General features: G+C 36.8%; 1 protein-coding gene across 3 annotated transcripts in view; it reads left to right on the top strand.

The window, feature by feature from the left end:
• ADAMTS20 (ADAM metallopeptidase with thrombospondin type 1 motif 20) overlaps nt 1–21,807 on the top strand; it is a 163,776-nt gene that overhangs the window by 13,467 nt on the left and 128,502 nt on the right. For all 3 annotated transcript variants that reach the window (XR_005984934.1, XM_041736786.1, XM_041736785.1), the window contains exon 4: nt 20,917–21,176. Coding sequence is in view for 2 of the 3 variants with exons in the window: in XM_041736786.1 (XP_041592720.1) it covers nt 20,917–21,176 (260 nt within the window). In the remaining variant the exon portion in view is untranslated. The remainder of the gene's footprint in view (nt 1–20,916; nt 21,177–21,807) is intronic.

The raw sequence follows: 21,807 nt of genomic DNA, 5'->3' as shown, positions 1-21,807 counted from the left end.
TACTTAAATATCTTTATCGGTTAGAATTGACATTTTCCTTAAATATTGAAATATATTTTAAACAAATTTCTTGGCCCGTAAGGACCCATTAGAATTTAGTGTCTGCAGGCAATTTTGTAAACTAAGATCCAAAGAAGCATTCAGTTTGAGATCTGTAACAAATAATCATAAACTTTATGCTGCAATCAGTCACACTAGTGTGCTTTTCCTTAAGAGTTTTAGTTAATTGAATAAGCTAAGGAACAATAATTCGTTGCTCAATCTTGTACCCTTTCAACTTTATATGTAAAGGAAACACTCATAGTTTTCTTACTCTTGCTCAACATTGCTTTTGAGGTTTATATTGGTGTGTGCAGAGGTTCATTCTTCATTGCTATGCAATATTGAGTATATTACAGTCCATTTGTTCATTTTCCTATTGATAAACTTTTGGGCTGGGCTATGTGCATTTTGTCATTCTTATAAATGGTGCTGCTGTGAATTTTCTTGTTTCCATCTGCTGTGTTGAGATTCTCCTGAGTATACACACAAATTGTAGAGAACTCATATTGTTTGTAAAATGATTTTCATGAGTTTATACTTCCACCAGGATGACGTATATGTTTGATTTTCGTACAAAATTCAGGCTGAAGATTTATAATGGATTAGAAGGTAGGAATCCTAGGTATCTATAAAGTATAAATCTGATGCTAGTAAAATATTTGTGCATTAAAGTCCTAGTAAGAGTTGTGTCCATGTGTGTACATGAATCTTCATATCCTTGTCATTCTCTGAAGAATGGAGAAAGGCACCTGCAGTTATCATCAAAGTACAAAATCTAGACAAAAGAGTGGGATTAGAAAGGATTTATTTGAGATTGTAGGTGTCCATAAACTATAGTTCCAAACACTGCAATGCCATCTGTTTTGGGATATAATGATATGTAGGCCTTTGAAGGTTTTCTCTGGGAATGCACTTCTTAACCTTTGCTATTATAAGAGTGCCATTTTGGAGTGGTTCTCACTGTGTCTAAGGCCGTGTTTTAAATCTATTGACATAATAGATGTCTTTCTTATGCTTTTAATATGAGCATAAGGGTTTCATTTTTATGGCTTCAAAGAAAACACAAATGGGTACAGCTTCACAATAGAATTCTACAGAAGGCAGCTTATGCTTGTTCTGATCTACCATTCAGGAGCAGCTTGTTTAATGAATTGTTTAGCTTCTTAAGAAGAAAACCACCAAGTAGACACTCTGAATGCATAAATGTTTCACATAATGATATGCAGGGTTTTGCATTCACACTCAGTGTTCATTATCAGAAAGAGAATGGTACAAGAAAAGCCAGAGGCTTTTGTTTAAAAAAATTTTTAGACTAAAGATTTATTATAAAAAAACCCACAAAAATAGAAAAAGCTATGGTATTTTGTTTTCTAATCACAATGTACTTTTCCACAACATTTAATTACTAAAACATGGAAGGCAATACCCATTCTTAAAGTACCTCCGTTTTTAAGTACAGTTAACATACATAGTTTTAATCACAAAGCAATCAATTAATGGCCTAAATAATTAGCTGCTAATCATCATTTTGTTAGTAAAAATGGAGAGTTGGGAATGTAATTACTAAAATGTTATCAAAGGCTTTTTCTTCCTCAATTCACACATTATTCAGAAATACTTGGAGGATCTTATATTCTGTAGGTGAGCATTCATGAGAACCTCTTCAAATAGGTTGGCTTAAAGATATTTAGCATATGAACCAAAAATGTTAAGTGGAAAACTCATTTTTTCACACCTATGTTCATGGTCTTAATTCATTGTGACTCAAAAATGTTGCAATTCATAGCAGTTTCAGCCTTGATGAATTAGGTTGTTTTCAACATCAGAGTTCACCATGTATCTTAAGGCCATTCAAATTATATTTGGTAGCCAAACCTACCTGTTGTGGATACCAGGCTCCCAGGTAGGCATCAGATGGAAGTAAAATTGAGTAGAAATAACAAAACACAGAAAAACCCTCAAAATGAGCAAATGTTTCCCCTTAGCCCCCCACAACACTACCACCATCTACCCTAACAAAACTAAAACCTCAGAATGGGGGAAGCTCTGAAAAGGTTGACAGGAATGAAAAATCTTCTGGATCTTAAGTGAGGTTCTATTGCTTATCATCCAAGGCAGAGCAGAACTGATAGGTTTCTCAGATTTGGCAAGCCCTGCTCCCTTTCTTCCGCTGCTACTCTGTCCCTCTTCTCTCCGTGTTATGGGGTTAGGAGCTTAAAACATTTGTTCTATTAAACAGAACTTGATGTGAGTGAAAATTAAATGTCTTTCAGTAGATTTTAGATGATGTTAGCCAGCTTTAAAGTTTCTGTGATTTTTTTCTAGTTTTTTCTAAGTTTCTTCTTTCTTAGTCTTTGAGTCCCTAATATGTACAAAGGATTGTACTGGGTAAGACTTGCATGATTCTCTTCATTCAGGTTCTCAAAGCCCAGTGGGTGTAAAAGAACACAAGAACAGAAATCACAAAACAACCAAGGCTGCCCTGGGTTAGGAGCGATATTTTATGCAGCTGAAGGAGCTGAGAATAACTGCTTTGGGTTTTACCAAGGTGGTGATATTTAAACCACTTAATCTCCATTGTGAAGGATTCATAAGCATTTTCTAAGCAAAATAAAAAGGGTGGTAGTAGAGGAGGACTTGCATTCAAAAGTTTTGGATAACGCATGGTAAAGTGACAGACATGGAGATACTGCCTTTAAAAGAAATCTCTTAAAATTTTCAAGAGATGGGGACACGGCCCATGATAAGCCATGTGGGGAAGCATCTGGGTTGGTCAGGAGGCGGGGAAGTGTGGGAGAGAGTATGGGCAAAAGGCTTTATTACTACACTGTTGGGAGGTTGTTAGGTGGAGAGAGCCTCTGTTGGGCAGAAAGTAAACTCAGTACTGGGGTTTGTAGGTTGAGGGCTTTTAAGGACTTTAATGTGCCTGTGAAAGCTGGGCTGTGCTGGCAGACATAAGCATAAAACAGTTTGATTCTGTGGCTGAATGTCAAATCATGAATTAATCCGTAGGAGTTAGAAGAGGTCTGTAGAGAAGAGGGAGTAGTATTGGTATGTTCAGAGGCCTGACGTGCACGAAGAGTATGGGAAGGTAGGGGAAATGGGATTCTGAAGGTACAGATGCAGATCTGAAAGGACTGTAGGATTTGTGGGTTATTCCATAGGCTTTGAGGAAACCGTTTTAAAGCTGAGACATCCTATGATCTTTTGAAGGTGTTACTCATTTGGCAGTATTTATTTTTAAAAATATTTATTTATTGAGAGAGCGAGAGAGAGAGAGAGAGAGAGAGGGAGGCAGAGACACAGGCAGAGGGAGAAGCAGGCTCCATGCAGGGAGCTGGACGTGGGACTCAATCCCGGGTCTCCAGGATCAGGCCCCGGACTGAAGGTGGCGCTAAACCGCTGAGCCACCTGGGCTGCCCAGTATTTATTTTTTAGAGATAGTTTTGGGTTTGAATGAGAAGAGACTGAAGGCCAGGGTACTGAACCGAAGCAGCTCTGTTGTTGACAAAGGATTGGAATGTCCAGTGAAGTGCACGTAAGACGGTACATGGAAGATAATTTCCTTAAAGCTTTTTCCTCCGCTTTGAGGTGGTAAAGCTGTTCTGTGTGTAAGCCATGTGGATAATATTCCTGTGAATGCATGAAAATTCTTGCAAATTTCCTTCACACACGGATGATTTCCCTTTTAAAGATTAAATCAGCATCAGTTTGGGGAAAGCTGGATGTCTTTAGTGTCAGCAGGGACCACAGTTGACTTAAGCCAGGAGTCAGGAAGAGTTCTTCTGGCTTTGAGACTTTACCTTTCTCGGTCTTAACCTAGAGTAGACAGTAAATGGCTAGTGTTTATTTCAGTAAAGGTCAAGTTTCCAGGTTTCCAGCTTCAGTACTTCACAGCTTTGGGGACCAAGAAGTCGTAGGAAATGAGTAAAGTGAGGTGCCATTAAGACACAGAGGTATCCACCAGGACACAGGCATGCTTCTGGCAAAAGGCACACAGCGAATGGGAGACCAGTATTACCGGATCATTTGTATTTTATGATTTGAAAATCTCATATTTTTGTGTAGGGGATGGGGGTGGGGATGGGGAAGAAACACAAGAGCTGCATTTGGCTGGTTAGCTACCTGTTTACAAATCCTAAAACTTTCCAAGATCCCTGACCATGGCCAATATTTTGAGCTAATAAACTTGTTAATGGTGCATTTAAGAGTCAATTCAAGCTTCTAAATACATATAGAAAAAGCTACAGAGAACTCACTCATCTGCCCACCCTTTACTAAAACTACTCTCAAGATCACTTGTGACCTACTTGCCAAAAGCAATAACCTCTCACCACTAACTCGTTTTTAGGGGGTATTTCTCAGTATGGAGTGACTTTTTTTTTTTTTTGGTTTTGTTTGAGAGAGTGCCTGGGTGAGGGGGAAGGGCAGTGGGAGAGAATCTTCATGCAGATTCCCAGCTGGCATAGAGCCGATGTGGGGCTCAGTCTCACAACCCTGAGGTGACCTGAGCCAAAATTGAGTCACTCAACTGACTGAGCCACCCAGGCGCCCCTGTTGCTTGACTTTAATGTAATTGTCGTCCTACGCCTTTGGTTTCTCTGAACTAATTTGTTTCCACTTTGACCTCTTTTTTACCATTCATCCCATTTCTCTCCCTGCTGGTTACTGCTCTCCCATCCATATTCTAAGTTTTTTTTAAGTGCTTTTTGTGGCCACCGTTTTAGACCATTTTTAAATAGTCTGCGTGATTTTTTTTCCTACTTCCCTAATTAAAGGATATACCCTCTAAATGTTAACTCTAGCTTGTTAAGGTTAAATCTCAGGCCTACGGTTGTCTGCTACTTGTGTTTTGTTGGGTGTCTCAGTGGCACTTGGATCCAATGCATCTAAATCTTGAAGCCACCACTCTCCTCTACCTCCCTCTCCATCTCTACCAGTCACCAAAGAAGCCTTTTTTGGTGGTGGGGAGGGCCAAGTCTATCTAAATCAAATGCGTGCTATACAATGGAAATTTAGCAAGTATTACTTTTGAAAAGTAATTACCTAGAGAAGATGTGTATTTGAATGACAGATCATCTGCCTCAGCTTTTCAGATCTCCCTTTTTGCTTTAACTTTCATGTCCTTTAGAATATTTTAAGTAGTTATTCATCAGTCTTTTTTTTTTAATTTTATTTATTTATTCATGAGAGAGACACAGAGGCAGAGACACAGGCAGAGGGAGAAGCAGGCTCCATGCAGGGAGCCTGACGTGGGACTCGATCCCCGGTCTCCAGGATCACACCCTGGGCTGAAGGTGGCACTAAACCGCTGAGCCACCTGGGCTGCCCTCATCAGTCTTATTAGTAATGTTTTGAAGTTAAATTTTGTCCCCAAGGAAAAATCCTAAATAGTGAAATTTGATCTGTTAAGGTTTTGAGATTGTGAATCCTCTGCAGTATGGCTGCCTAACGCGAATTATGAAGCGTGCTCTTCATGGTCATCTTATAGATGTGTCCTCTGAAGGGAAGGGTAGGAACCTAGTAGTGGTGTGACTGTTGTTCCATGCATACAGGGTTCTTATTAGCGGACCTATTTTGCCAGTTGAATGCTCTGCTTGTATAATGAAATTTGCATGTAATAGTGTATTCTAAACAGAAGAATTCATCTCCCATATATGATGCTTATTTTGTGTTAAGTCTGTGACCATGTCCCAGAGCTTTGAAGTTCTGTTTTGCCTGAAATCTTATACTGTCAAGGGTTGCTAATAAGTGGCTAATTCCTACCTCGATTAAGTTATGTGAAATGAGTAGTGAGGAAGGGAACCAATATCCTAGGAACCAGAGTTGGGAGCATTTTGAAAACCGAACATGGAAAGTAACTTTAATCTCTTACATTTTAGGTGCAGTAACAGTTCTTTTTGTCTACCTGTCTACTCCTAAGAATTGAGTTTTTCTAAATCTCTTCTTTATACAAGGGTTATTTATACTGTATCATTAGATTAGAAATACTGATTTTTTCTCAGTTTTGAAGGCAAGGTTGTTTTCCCCTTGATAACCTCTCTGCTAACTTGGAAATGAATTAGGAGAGGATTACGAGTCTTAAGGTGTAAGAGAAGCTATCCTAATCATAGCCCTTGATTGGAGAGTAAGATCTGCTAGTGTCTTGAATATAATGGTGTCAAACTACTTTAAATCCATTACAATTTTATTTCCTTCCATGGCTGTAAAATTAGAGCTTCTCATGGGTTAGGAGTTTTAATTAATTAATTTATTTATTTTTACTCTTGTCAACTTGTTTTGGTTCACGTAATTATCAAATCGGTTGAGGAGGGACTGAGACTATTAACCCATTGAAATACACGTTTGTTTTTCTGTTGTACCTCCATTAAGAACTTTTCATCTTTGCTTTAGGTTGGTGCACTTTGTGTTTTTGAAATTCGTGTATAAGGTTTTTAGTCCCTTTGCAACTTGGTAAAATTCCTGTGAGTTTTCACTTGACAGCAGTGTAAGCCTCCTCTGCTGGAATTGAATACATTTCCATTTAGCCTCATAGTAGTGCTTGCTCTTCAGTGATCTACTATCTTGTATTTCCTTTGGCTTGTTTCATATTTAGTCAGCCTTACACAATTTTCCTTGATCTTTTCCATCTCAAATTTGTGTAAAACAAACCTTTACTCTAAATAGGAGTTGATGTAAATACTTAAGATGGTCTTCATTTATACAAACAAAAAAATATTAAATGTGATTGGAATCATTCATTTTTAGGTCTTTCACTGATTGTACATTCTTAATTTCTTGCTTTACTAAAAATTGCTATTAAATTGTTTTATAATTAGCATCTTAATTATTTTCTTCTGGTTCATATACCTGCTTACAGTTTTTTAAGGTTAAGAATGTGGTCTCTGGAATTTTGAGCTATGGAATAGCCCAAAATTTAGGGGCTATATTGTTCATGTAATTAACACTGTCTTGCATTGTTCTTAAATTTGTTATACTTCTGTCCCACCTGTTGATTTTAAGATTTTGTTTATGTTCTTTAAAGGAAATGGTAGCATTTTATTCCACTTTTTTTTTTTACATTCTTCACAGCAACTAATACTAATTATGTATATAATAACTGCTTGGCGGACGAATGAGAATTATTAGTACCAAAATAACCTTTCTGCTCCGTCAGGTGTGTAAGACAAGGTTAATTCGGAAGATGATTTGGGGCCTCATAGGAAGATGTAGCTCAGGTGGGAAAGTCAGAAGGCTTACTTGAAAAAATAACTCCTTATCCGAAGCTCAAAAGATGAGCAGGATTGGTCAGGAGAAAGGGAGAGGGCAAAAAGTATTCCAGATAGAAGCAACAGCATGTGCAAATGCCTGGGGAGGAGTCAGTGCTTAAACCACTTAGGAAACCAAAAGTAAAGCGTGGGGTGCCAGAAGATGCCAGGATGATGTGATGCTGGAGAAGTAAGGAGGAGCAAACTAATGAAGGTATGGGTAAGCCTGGTGAAGGGATTTGGACTTTAACCACACCAATCCAGGGGATATTGGGAACTACATCGCCTCAGTAGTTCAAACTAAGGTTCTAGCATAGGGTCTGATTATTTTGTGGGATCTGACTTGGCCTGAAACAAATTGCTGTTATTGGTGGGAGAGCTGTAATCAGACAGACCAACCTTGCTTGTGGGTTAGGACAATACAACTGGAATCATAGACAGCACTGGGGTTGCTGGGATAGGTACCCAAGTTGAAACTGGGGACTGTTGGAGGAATAGATGCTAGGTAGAGAAAATGTACAAACAGGTGAACAGTTGTGATTAGTGTTGGAAAAATTGAGATACTTTAAGCACTACAAAATGAAAAGCCCAAAACTGGTGAGAAATTCAGAATGAAGGATGTTTTTGACATCAATAGATTAGTAGGTAAAGCTGCCGAGAGATAGAGTGGATAGAGGGCTGAGATATTAGTAACATACAGGCTATGTAAAAGGACCAGTAGTACGTTTGGTGTAGAGTTTTAGGTTAATTCACTTTTCTACTGCTATATCTAATAATTTTGTATATATTTTAGCAAATTGGGATTACTCACTTGGCTTTCTAGACATATTCCTCAGCATCTTATTTGGGGGATGGGGAAAGTACAAAGTGGAAGTCCAAAGGTAATATTCAGGTTTTGATTTTCAAAATCTAATTTTGCAACAGCAAATAGAAATTTCTGAATTCTTTGTAGTATATTCACTACTAGTCCTGGAGGCTTCTGTTCATAGCATTCAGCTGGAAAGAGAAAATTTATGGTGCTGGGTCAGTAGTCTGCCCTTTGTTTCTCACCTCATGGTGGGCTGGGAGAAGGAAGGAGAAGGTAAGCAAGATGAGTGCAGTGGTAAGACACGTAGGGGTTTTTCCTGTTCCATGTGATTAAGTGAAGAAAAAAGCTGCTAAGGGGAGATTCTTGTTCTTGTTCTGCATTAATAACTCTGGAGGCTAAGGTCTCAACCTTGCCCCAACATGGATTTGTTTATTCATTTGTTCCTTCATTTGTAAAATATTTATTGAGTGCCTCCTTCGCTGAAGCTACAAAGGTGCTGGGGCCTGTTTAACATGTCCCATAACCAGCCTGTACAAGTAGAGGGAGGGAGGGTGGGTAGTAGGAGATGAAGTCACAGTGGTAGTGGGAGGCTAGATTGAGTTGTTAATGGGTGGATCCAGGTTGTGGGGCCTGAAGACTAAACAGATTAAAGGGAGGGTGCTTTAAGAAAAATTAATGCAAAATCTCTAGGATTCTTTTTAAGGCCTGGAAAAGGGATTTTTATAAGTGAGAGACCAGAAGTTTAAGTAGCTTTTGGTTCATGGTGAATCTACCCCAACACATAGGGTATTGTAAATCATAATAAGGATTTTGGCTCCAATATTAGAAGGATTTTGAACAGGAGAGAGACCTAGATCAGCCTACGTTTTAAAGAGATCATACAGATCATTACATGCAGAAAAGACCAGCAGAACAAGGGAAAAGCAAGGAGAATTAGGAGGGTACTGCAGTAATCAGGCTGAGCAATGATGAGGTCTGGAGTTAGAGTGTAGCCATAAAGTTAGAAGTAGCCACCTGCAAAACCATATGTGTTTTGATGGTCAAGCTGACAAGTGTTGGGAGTTGAATGTTGAGAGTAAGAGTGGTCAGGTTATCCTAAATAGTGTGTTTAATTTTTGCCTGAACAAATGGAAGGATGGAGTTTTCATTTACTGAGAATGGGGAAGGCTATGGGAACCACAGGTTTAGGAAGGAACATCAGGAGTTTTTGTTTTTGTTTTTGTTTTTTCTCCTTAGATATTTTGGGTTTGAGCTGCCAACTAGATATCCAGAGGGAGACAAGCCAAGTAGGCAATAGAAAATAAATTGGAAGGTCAGTAAGGGCGTCTGGGCTTGAAATAACAGGAATTAGAGTAGCATATCCTATATCCTACATCTAAGGCTGTATGAAGTTGCATGGAGAATAGATCAGAATACAGAAGAGAACTGAACTGTGTGCAATGCCAGTGTTTAACACTTGAAAAGGTGAGGATTAAACTAGGAAAGTTTAAGAAGCCAGGAAGGTAGTAAAGGGACCGGAATGTGTGCCCCAAAGCCATGTGAAGACTTCTCAGAAGCGTAGGATAGATTAATTGGCTAAATGATAGGAATTCAAAGAATATGAAGATTTGGAACTGATTACTGAATTTTGCTAAGTTAGGGATGATTGGTGACCTCAGATGTGCTAATTGAAATGGGTTCAAGAATCTTGGCATGAATAAAACTTTAGTATTGTGAAGAGACTCAGATGAATTATTTTTAGGCTGCCTTTGTTAGGAACTAATCCTGTTGTGAAAAGCTTCATTTAAAAAGTCCTATGTTAAACTTTGGGATATAGCATTAAATAAAAAACCTATCTGAAAATAAGAGCTCAGTCTGTCAATTTTAAACACATTACTCTTGTCAAAATCCCCAAAATGGACTTAAAAAAACCATTCAAAGCAATAGTAAATAAAACTTTATTTTGTTAAAGTTAACAGATATTTCATAAGAATTTTAAAAATGTATCACATTTATTCAGAAAAGTGTCCCTATATGTGGATCTATTTGGGACTTCTGTTGGTCTATTCATTGTGCTACTGTACTTTAAAAAATTGTGTATTTAAAAAATAGCTCTGTAAGTTATGAAATGTGGTGGAAGAAGCCCTTGACTTCGCAAGATTGTCTTGGTTATTCTTTACCCTTTGCATTTACATATAAATCTAGGAATCAGGTTGTTGGTTTCTGCAAAAGGAAAAAAAATGGATTTTATTAATCAAGAGCTCAATCTGGCGAGGTGGTATCTTTATAGTGTCTTCTAACCCATCAATATGGCATATCCTCCATTTATTTATTTCCCACATTTTTTTTTAAAGATCTTATTTATTTATCCATGAGGGACACAGTTGAGAGAGCGAGGCAGAGACACAGGCAGAGGGAGAAGCAGGCTCCATGCAGAGAGCCCAACATGGGACTCGATCCCGAGTCTACAGACCAAAGAAGTGAAAATAACTTAATAGATTTGTAGGGAGCAGTAAACATAAATTTTTCTACCTATAGTTTTAGATTGTTAATCAGCCATATGGCTCATTCTACAGTTTTCCTTTGGTCTACCAACCACAACTTAATTGCAAATGCTTAGTGAAGTAAATTTTAATCTTTGGCTCTCTACTGCTTACCCATGTGATAATTCCTCCTGAAAAGGAAGTAAAGACTTTAATTATTTGCAATTAGAATCTGATTCAGTATTGCTGCCCTATTTAAAGACCTGGAGACATGAGATTGGGCTGCTCTCACAATGAGTACAAATGCAGGGGAAACTGCACAAGCATGGTCCATGCTCTTGGCTGGTCCCCGCCTGTGTTCTACTCTTTGTGAAGATCATTACTGCTGGAGTAAGAGTTGGGCCCCTTGCCAGGTCAGGCGACAGATACACTGTTTCATGTGGAGAATATCCAGACCTTTGGACCTACCCCAAGAAGGCTGCTTTCTTGGGCTTTTCTATCTTGGAAGAGAGCCAGAAAACTGAAGAGGATAAAACTCCCTCATTGTGACCTGTTAGTCTGCAGTCTACAACTTTCTTTGCATATGCATAACTGTGCCTAGATGTTAGATTAGATTAATATCCTGATGTTAAGATTGACAAAAACGCTCTTTTTTAAATCATGGTGATCTATGACATTCTGAGATGTACCATAAAATGAGTATCTATTTGAAAATAAGAATTAAGGGATCCCTGGGTGGCGCAGCGGTTTGGCGCCTGCCTTTGGCCCAGGGCGCGATCCTGGAGACCGGGATCGAATCCCACGTCGGGCTCCCGGTGCATGGAGCCTGCTTCTCCCTCTGCCTGTGTCTCTGCCTCTCTCTCTCTCTGTGTGTGACTATCATAAATAAGTAAAAATTAAAAAAAAAAAAAAAAAAAAAAAAAAGATTTTTTTTTTTTTTGAAAATAAGAATTAAGTTTATCAATGACTTCAAAGTTTGATTTCTTTTTTTCCCACGTATCTCAAATCAAAATCAGTGGACTTCATAAAAGCTGACAAAAGCAATGTGAATAAAAGTTAATTCCATGATACAGACATTAAGTACTATGATTTCAGAGTTTTCGTTTTAACATTTTATATTATGATGGCCTTTAATTAGACCTAAGTTTCTTAACATTAATACCATATTTAAAAAAAAAAAAAACCTCTCAAGCAAATATCAAAGAGTAGAAGAATATTTCACACGAGCATTCTATTTTCAGTCAAAAGCTATTTCAGAATGCCAGGTCTAGGAGAAATTAGAATGGCCAGAGTAGCATTAGGCAAGAATGAGTTGAAGTATAAGGTTAGATTCATTTTTAGATTCTTAGGAGTTATAACCTTATTTTCAAAAAAAAAAAAAAAAAAAAAAAAAAACCACTCAAGACAAACTAATAGGAAATACCCATACTAGTATTTTTAACAAGTTAGTCCTAGGGTGGAAAAATAATATAACACCAACACTTGAATTGTGATAGAGCAAATAGAGGTCATAATATTTACAAATGCCTGCTTTTATCTAACTGCATTTTGGGAGGTATTAGAATACTCAGTACTTAAAATGACCTAACTGTGTTTTTGGAATGATTCCACAGGCATGAGGCCGACTGTCCTCTGTGGGAAATCTTGTAGTTCCGGAGCAACTCCTCTGAAATTTGGGCAACAGTTAATAGGTTAGGTGTTAATTCTTAGTAAGTGGTGGAGCGCCTGGGTGGCTCAGTCTGTTAAGCATCTGACTCTTGATTTCAGCTCAGGTCATGATCTCAGGGTCATGACTTCAAGCCCCGAGTCGGGCTCCATTCTGAGTGTGGGGCCTTCTTGGGTTTCTTCTCTCCCTCTCACCATTCCCAACTCAAGTGGCCTCTCTATTGTTTAAAAAAAATCATGCTAAGTGGATATGAGTTAGAATTGGATTGTCATGATGGCTCATCTGAAGGTAGGAAGATAAGATGAATAAAGTAGAATTCTGTACTGTTGTCAGTTTTATTCGTGTTCTGCTATATTTTCAGCCACACTTGCAAAATAAACCCACTAGAGATCATTGTTCAACATGAGTTCTGAATAAGTGATTTTTCCATAAAGAATGAAATGTCACGTTTCATTTGTATTTTCAGATGCTCGGATGTAAATTTAACTCCTAAGACTTTCAGACGTCTCTTCAAGAAGCCATAGAGTAGGAGTTTAGAATATCCTATTGGCATGTGTATGGTTGTCTTAACACTTGTGTCAGTTGACTAATTTATCTTAGTCTCCTTTTGCTTAGAATTGTTGATAAGGGATAGGATTTGAAGTTGTGGGTAAAAAGCACTTCGTAAAATGCAAAAGATTATGCAATTTGTCTTCTGTACCATTTGGGTGTAATGATTGGGCTGCCAAAAGCTCAAGAGAAAGCCAGTGCATGTTCCTTTCTACCAAAAATCATCTTAAGGTTTTGAACTTATGAATGAACGTGTGCCTGTTTTCAACTCCTGTGTAAGGATTGATTCAGCTTGTTAGGGAGACCTGTCTTCTGCATCTTTAGAGTGAACTCACAGGGGCGGCTTCTTGAAAAGGTAGGTGAAGAAAGGGTATTTTATTTACTGTAATGCTTGACATGTGTGTTCTTTGTCCTGTCAGCCTTCATAGCAGAAGGAACTAGAATTTCTTGCTACATATAGGATTAATGGGAATACTTTGGGGGTTTCCAGTGGTTTTTTTTTTTTTTTTTTTGGTTTGTTTGTTTCGGGGCCTCTAGAGTGAAAGGATGGTACTGAAACTGTCTCAAGCCCATGCACAGTGGAGCTAAATGACTTTATGTCTAAATCTTGGCTCAGCTCTGATTCTGAAATTCAAGAAGGACTAGACCCCATATTCTCATGAATATGAATATGACTAGTTAGTTCCTCTTTTGGTTTTGTAGGAGACAGCATTTTCCATTATGACCCTGGTTAACTAAATTCTTAACATTCTACATGTCTTACTACATATGACCTTTAGAAGAGTCATGTGATCTGGAATTCTAATAATTGATACTGAGGAAATCTGAATTCATTTCCTTGTTATGCCACTTACTCAGTTGGTGGCTGTTGAAATCGCGTGTAACCTGTGTCACATGTCTGTTTTAAAATGTGTACTATAATAGAAACTGATTCAGGGATGCAATGAGGACTAGTGATGTAATGATTCTTTTATGTTTCAAGTTTTGGCCAGTCACAGGCAAGTCCATAATCTGCACACTTATGACTAGTAGGTAGGCTTCTAATTAACGGGGGAACCTCTTTGAAATACAACTTTGTAAAATACTTTAGAAGCTATGTACCATAATTCTAAAAGGGTGGTGGTGATTTTTAATATTGAAAAGTCATGGAGACTATAGATTTTCATAAGTCTTTGTATTGAATACTAATGTTTAAAAAAAAAAAGTTCCAGAATTATTTTATTACCTGGATAGTTGACTTTAACCTTCCTGTTTCCCCTTTTCACATAAAATGAGGATATTAAAAGTACCTACTTTACAGAATTAATAATAAAGGAGATAACTTAGGTGAAGTACACCAGTCCATGGTAAATTACTAAGTGTTTATTAGGTTTATTAGTGTCCATAGTAGCATCAATAACAAAACTCAGTAGCCTGACATAATAGGACATAGAATCCAGAAAACCTAAATCCTGAGGAAATAAGTTAGATTTTATAATACCTGATATGATCACTATTTCAAGGCACATACAGTTCTTTGAATTGGGAGCCCTGTTGGCTACTTAACAAGCGGTTTAAAATGCTAATGATCCAGGGCACCTGGGTGGCTCAGTTGGCTACGTGTCTGCCTTCAGCTCAGGTTATGATTCCGGGGTCCTAGGATTGAGCCCTGCCCCACTGAGCAGGGAGCCTGCTTCTCCCTCTCCCTCTGCCTGCCTTTCCCCTGCTTGTACTCTGTCACATAGATACAATCTAAAAAAAAAAAAAAAGGTGATGATCCAGAATAAGCTTCATTTGATTTTATACTCATGCTATTGGAGAAGCATAAAATTTGTTCACGTGATCAAATACAGAGCATTATTGTCAGTTCTGACCTAGGTAGAGGCCAGAGTGAGTGTTTTACTTGCTATCAGGAAAATTGAAAGCAATCTCTCCATCTTTGAATTGCTGCTGTTGTACATCACAATTAGTTACTCCTACTGTGAATTTCTGGGCTCATAAACCTTTTGTCCCTCAGTGTATTCCTTTCTTTCCTTTCTCTCCCAATTTTCGTCTGTTTTCCTGTTTTTTTTTTTTTTCCTTCTCTCCATGAACATTTGTTGAACACTTATAGGGGGCATAACACGTTGCCCAGCATTGTTCTTAATTTTTTTTCTTTTATTTTTATATTTTATTTATTCATGAGAGACACAGAGGCAGAAGGCGAGGCAGGCTCTCTGCGGGGTGCCTAATGCAGGACTTGATCCCAGGACCCTAGGGTCACAACCTAAGCCAAAGGCAGATGCTCAACCACTGAGCCACCCAGGTGCCCCCATTCTTAGTATTTAAAGAGTTTATAGCTTGCCTGGTAGTGCTAGTATGACAACACTGTTTAGTGGTGGGCTTTGGGGAATAGCTTGGGCTTGTGGTCTGTGTGCATCAGTGGTAATTTCTTGAGGTAAAAGGGATGCTCTTGGAAATGAATTTTTTTGGACATGAATGAAGGATGAATGGGGGTCAGGGATTGAAGATGATGGGATCACTTTGGAGACTGTGTTTAATTTTGCATTCGTGATTCTAATATTCTAAAGGTGAGAGGACCTGAAAGAGTTGGGAGACATAAGGCCACTGTTGACCATAGGAACAAAACAAGTAAAAATTTGAAAGAAATGGCAGAACTTGGTAACCAGATACAAAGGGTAAAAAGAAGAGCTCCCTGGTAGTGCATGGTTTAGCATGAGTTTTGCATATTAGGAAGTTATTACTCATTAATAGAACATACATGGGAATAGGAAAAGAAAATGAATTCAATTTTGTATAATTCGAAGTGCGAGTAGGGCATTCATGTAGAATTATGGGTTTCTAATTACACTGTTTACCAGTAAATTTTTTAGTGAAATTTAGTAAATTTTATAGTGTAATGTTAGGCATTATTTTCAATGGTCTCCTTGCATTCTACAATACACTATACTGTTAAAAAGGTTTTATTTATAGATGTAATTATTTTATGTTCTAGTGGGCAGTTAATCCATTGCATGATGTTCCTGATTTGATGGGAATGGTTTGCTCTAAATTATTTTTGGGTTATAATACACTTGCTATTAATAAAGGATGGGACTTCATTTTAGCATTTGACTTGGAACATAAATAAAGACCAGCGTTTCATGAAGATGATGTAACTGACCAATGAGCTTTGAATAATGCCCATTTGAATATTTGGAAAGGTCACTTTATCATTTGTTAAACTGCTTAATTATGAATATCGAAACATAATGAGATTAAATGTTTAAGCTTGTAAAAAGTTACAGATGCTGTTTTTAAAAACATGGGTAACTAAAAAAAAAATCATGATAAAACAAGTTATTTGTAATGGTTTAATGGACTTAGGGATATTGAATTAAATAGTTCTGTCCACCTTCTAGACACACACATCCAGCACCACCAATGTTAAAAGTTTGGCATGTATACTTTTTGGCTCATTTTATATAAATTTTTATCGCCAAATACTTGTATATTCTGTGGAAGTTTTTACAAAAATAAGATACTACACATATTACTGACACATTTTTTACTAAAAAACACATGGTCATCCTTTCATATCAGACACACAGACTTAATTCATTTCTTAACAACTGAATAATATTTCATTACTCAGTTATTCCTGTGTTAAGGTTGTTAGTTTGGAAAGTCTTAAATTGAGTCTATTGGGATTTTAAGTTATAAGGACATTTATCTGCCAAGTCAAAACTTTCTTCCTGATACTCATTGTACGTTTCATTTTATTGTCTTACTGCATTAGGTAGCATTACCAAAACAATAGTACATGATAGTAGCGAGAGTGGTCATATTTTTTTTTTTTTGAGTGGTCATATTTTAATAGTTATTAGTTTGGTATATTATTAAGAATTTAATAAAATACATATCCTGAATATATGATTCATTATGAAATGCAGGACTCGAACAGCAACTCATATGTAGCTACATAATTCCACTCCTACCCACCCTCCCATTTTGTCCTCCCATTTGTCCAATAATCCTCTCACCTGAGGCATCCATCATTTTAAGTCCCACGTAGGTCGTTCTCTTGCTTTTTATGTTCCATATGTGTTGGTAAAAGTGTGTATTTAGTTTATAAACCACCAAGAAATAGGCTTTATTTTACCTTTCTCAATTTTTAAACTTAGTGACAAGATGCATTCATACTATTACAAGTTGGAGCATGAAATATTTCTTTTGAATTCAATTATTTTGACAGTTATGTAGAACATTCCCATTTTATTTGCTATAGAAATTAAGCTTTGAGATCTCTAATACTGTGTTTCTTAGATTCTGGTTCTTTTTTTCCTTTAACCTTCATTGTCAAACAGTATCGTTAGTGGTTAAAACCACTGACTTGAGCCAGATTCCCAGAATTTGAATCCCAGATGTGCTATTTAACATACGACTGGATTTTATTAACTCAATTATATGAAACTTTTGTTTTTGATAGGCAGATCTACTAAACTGTTCACTGTTATTATGATAAATGGCCTATTTAGTTTTGTTCCTTCTGTTTTTATTTGCATCTCCATTGGTGATCAACTGTGGTTGTGAGTTTTTTAATTTCCATATTGCAGATTCTTCATCTGTAATATGGAATTAACAATACCTATCTCCTATGGTGCTGTTAAGAATACAATCTTTAGATTTGAAATTGGGTAATTTTGTTCTAAGGATTCCCCCCCCCCCCATTATCCTATTTTTTTCCTATTTTTGCATTTCCTATTAACTGCTCTATCCTTTTACTGTTTTCGTTCCAATTTGGAGTTCTTATTTGTTACTTCAGCCTACACAGAGCCATCTATTCTAACTTTGTCAGTCTACGTCAGACCACAGTGCTTCCTTAATTGGATTGTGTTCTCATTTTACCTACTATTGCAAGCCAGAGAAATATTTGATTTCTTAGCACCCAAGCTGGGCAGACTTTGGGTGATTTCTTAGGCAGTGAGCTATTGACAGGCCTTTGTGACTGCCCATTCAACTTTATATGAACTTGATTGTTTTAGACACCTCATGTAAGTGAAATCCTACAGCATTCTTTTTTTTTTTCTTTCGTGACTGGCTCATTTTACTTAGCATAACATCTTCAAGGTTCATCTATATTGTAACGTGTAACAGAATTTCCCTTTAAGGCTGAATAATCCACACACACACCACACTTCATTATTCATTTATCCATTGATGGACATTTGGCTATTGGATAATACCTTTTGGTGTTGTGAATAATGCTGCAATGAACATGGATGTTTCTTTATGACCCTGTTTTTGATATTTTTGAATATATACTCAGAGTTGCTGGATCATATGGTAGTTCTATTTGTAATTTTTTTAGGCACCTTTATATTTTATGTAGCAATTGCATCATTTCATAATTCCACCAATAGTGTGCAGCGATTCCAACCTCTCCACATTTTTGCCAACACTTAAATTATTATAATAGCCATCCTAATGGGTGTGGAGTGATAGCTCACTGTAGTTTTGATTTGAGTTTTTCTAATTAGGAAGGTTGAGTATCTTGTCACATGCTTGTTAGGTATTTATTTATTATCTTGGCTGAAATGTCTATTCACATCCTTTGCTCATGTTTGAATAGGGCTTTTTGTGTGTGTGGAGTTGTAGGAGTCTTTTAAAAACATTGTGTACATTTATATGCACGATTCCACTTGTTTAGGAAGTTGTATTCCTGTATTTCCACTAGAATGAAATTATCTTGCTCAGGGAAAAAAAAAAAAAAAAAGAATAGTGGGTTAATGGAGCTGACATTTTTCAGTTCATAAATAAATAAATAAAACCACATCCTGCATTTCATTATAGTTCTGATCCTTTTTTTTTCATGTGATGTTTGAGTGATTGGCACTTATGACCACAATCATTGTAGTCTATCAAGTTTTTTTTTTCTATCAAGTTGTTATAGCACTGGTTCACAGCACACATCTATTGAATTGATACTCATCAATAAAAAAAAGGTGGAAAAATTTTTCTATGATATTTTCAAATCAGATTACAGTACATTCAGCGGAGTTTCAGGAGTATGTCACAGAATGATTTATTCTAGCAAATACACAGAAAACCTCATGACCTTTAGTAAGTATTGACAGAGATCCATTTAAAAAATTTTAAGGCAGATTCAAGCACATTCCTTTGCTTACCAACAGTATTCACAGGTAGACAGTGGACAGTGCTTATGACTACTCAGTATTGCTAGACAAGATCCTGCTACCACTAGTTTCCCTAATGGAAAAAAATGAGGCCTTTCCTGCCAGCTAAGTAGCTGAATGTGGCTCTTAGCCTGAAAGAGCCTAATCAGTGCTTTTCCCTCAGGCTTCCCAAAGCATCAGCTAAGCAAATACTCCAGAACCTGGCACATCGTTAAGATTTATAAGAAGAATAGAAACATGCTCAATAGCTTTGGAAGTCTATTTGTCTTCAGTAATGACAATGAAAAACCCCAAAATACAAAGCAGCTGCTGTTATTTATCACCATCACCCTAAAACTAAGGCTACATGTTTCATAAGATTTATCTGAAAAGTATTTTTAAAATGAGGGAGTTAGGGTACACTCAACTCTGCTATAAGAACGGTTATGCACTTGTAAATCACTCCCCAAAAGTCTTGAGAATGAAAAACTTTTTCGTTCTTTTGCCACAGGCTTGGGTAATCACTGTGATTGCCAAAAAATCACATATAGCTCCTGCCTCAAGAATTTCGGCAGCATCACAGCACAATTCTGAATAGGCATTTTTAGCTTTATAAAACCTAGCAACAAAGCAGCCAACTGTTTTTCCTAAACAAAGCAGTTATAGTCAATTTTTTTTATTTTATTTTTTTAATTTTTAAATTTTTTTATAGTCAATTTTTTAAAAGCTAATTTGAAGAGTATGTGTCAACAGCACATACTAATTTAATATAATTAGTAATAACAAAAGTAATAACTCCCATTTACTTAGTACTGATCTAATAGCTTTTTTGAATTATCTAATTTATTCCTTGAAAACCTTTTGGTCCTCTGATGAGTGGCAGATATATGCCAATCCAAGATATACCACTTTGGCATCAGGATTACTTTGAACTAAAAGCACTTAAAACAAGACATTTTTTACTCTTCTCAAGGAAAAAAAGATTTGTAGATCTTTTCTCTCATTCAATAGGTTGCCTTTTCACTCTGTTATGTCTTTTGGTGCAACTGAAAAATTTGGTTGTCCCATTTGTCTATTTTGTTAACTGTGCTTTGGTATCTTAAGAAATCCTTGCCAAATCCAATGTCATGAAGCTTTTCTATCGTGTTCTCTTTTAGGACTTTCAGTGTTTGGTGTCTTTTAAGGTCTTAATCTGTTTTTTAGTTTTTATAAGTCTCTAATTTCATTCTTCTGCATGTGAATGTCCAGTTTTTCCATCACCTCTTGTTTGAGACCATTCTTTTCCCATAGAGAGGTCTTGCCATCCTTGTTGAAGATCATTGACCATACATATGAGTGTTTCCTTCTGGGCTTTGTATTCTATTCCATTGATTTATATGCCAATCTTAATATGCACAGGTCCTATAAATGCATAGGGCTTAGATGTGGCCTCTTAAAAATCTCTAATGTTGAATAATTTGAATGCTGCATTTAAACATAAGCAAACATAAGTTGTCAGGTATTTTATATAACCAAATATTATGAAGTTTATGTCTACATTTGATTTTCTGGATTCAAAAAGCCACCATTATATGGTTTAATTTTTCTGTCTGTGGTGATCTTCACATATTGTTTAACCGAAGCTTTTGTTCTGTATCTTATACAAAATATGATTACTCTGTAATGAGTTGAAATACCATTGGCTTGAGGATCCAGTTTACCTGCTGAGAGAAATGGGGACTCTGATTTTTTATTAACCCAGTAGTTAATAAATGGACTTGAACAGTCAGAGCTGTTTAAAAAAAATACTTAAGAGTTTGGTTTTTCTTCAGGCAATCTATGAAAATGAACATCTTATTACTAGGAATGGTAATCTTCAGGATACTGCTGCACAACATTGCTTAATTTCCTTTTTATCCTTGTATTTCACATTGGAATCAGATGTGTATGTATTAAATTTTTGGCTATTTTGTGCATTATTTTTAGTCACATCTAATTTAATGGCTCTGCATTATATTTTTCCCCCCAGAAAGTCAAATAAAGCAAACCACTTTACCCCTTCACAACTACAGCAACATGAACGAAGATCCTAATGTAAAGAAGGAAATGGTTTTAGGGCACCCTTCAAAAAATAAATCCTTGGAAGATGAAAGAAGTCAATTACATTCCAGGAAAAAACGTTTCTTATCTTATCCAAGATACGTGGAAGTCATGGTTACAGCTGATGCTAAAATGGTTCATCATCATGGACAGAATCTGCAGCACTATGTACTAACTCTAATGTCAATTGTAAGTAAACTCATTTAAACTTTCTAAGATGCTTAATGTTTTCTTTACATTTAACTTAAAAGTTACTTGAGCAACTTTTTAAAGCACTTGAAAATCTCTGAGAACACTTATAGAAAATGCTTAAATTATTCTTTATCACATGAATGCTTTCTACCCCTTGGTGACAGGGAAGATCCTGGTAGCTCTGAGCTTTTGGGCCTTGAATCTGATTTTTTGTTTTAAAGATTTTATTTATTTATGAGAGACATAGGAAGAGAAAGGCAGAGACCTAGGCAGAGGGAGAAGCAGGCTCTCTGCAGGGAGCCCGACGTGGGACTTTATCCGGAACTCCAGGATCACACCCTGGGCCGAAGGCAGATGCTCAACCACTGAGCCACCTGGGCATCCCATGAATCTTGTTTTTCAACCCTTTTATTTCTTCACAGATGGAAGGAAATCCTATTTTGCTGTTGCTACACTTGCCAAATCAGAAATTAGGGCAAATAATATTTTTTATTAACCTAGTGTTATATTGGTTACAGATGAATAAATATAGTGATTCAACCATCCTAAGCACTATTCAGTGCTCATCATGATAAATGTACTCTTTAATCTCCCATCACCTATTTCACCCACCTCCTCCTCTGGTAAC

Source organism: Vulpes lagopus, chromosome 21 (genome assembly GCF_018345385.1).
Source record: "Vulpes lagopus strain Blue_001 chromosome 21, ASM1834538v1, whole genome shotgun sequence".
Classification (NCBI taxonomy): Eukaryota; Metazoa; Chordata; class Mammalia; order Carnivora; family Canidae; genus Vulpes; species Vulpes lagopus.
Note: the sequence above shows the minus strand (reverse complement) of the source record. Positions and strands in the feature narration are given on the sequence as shown.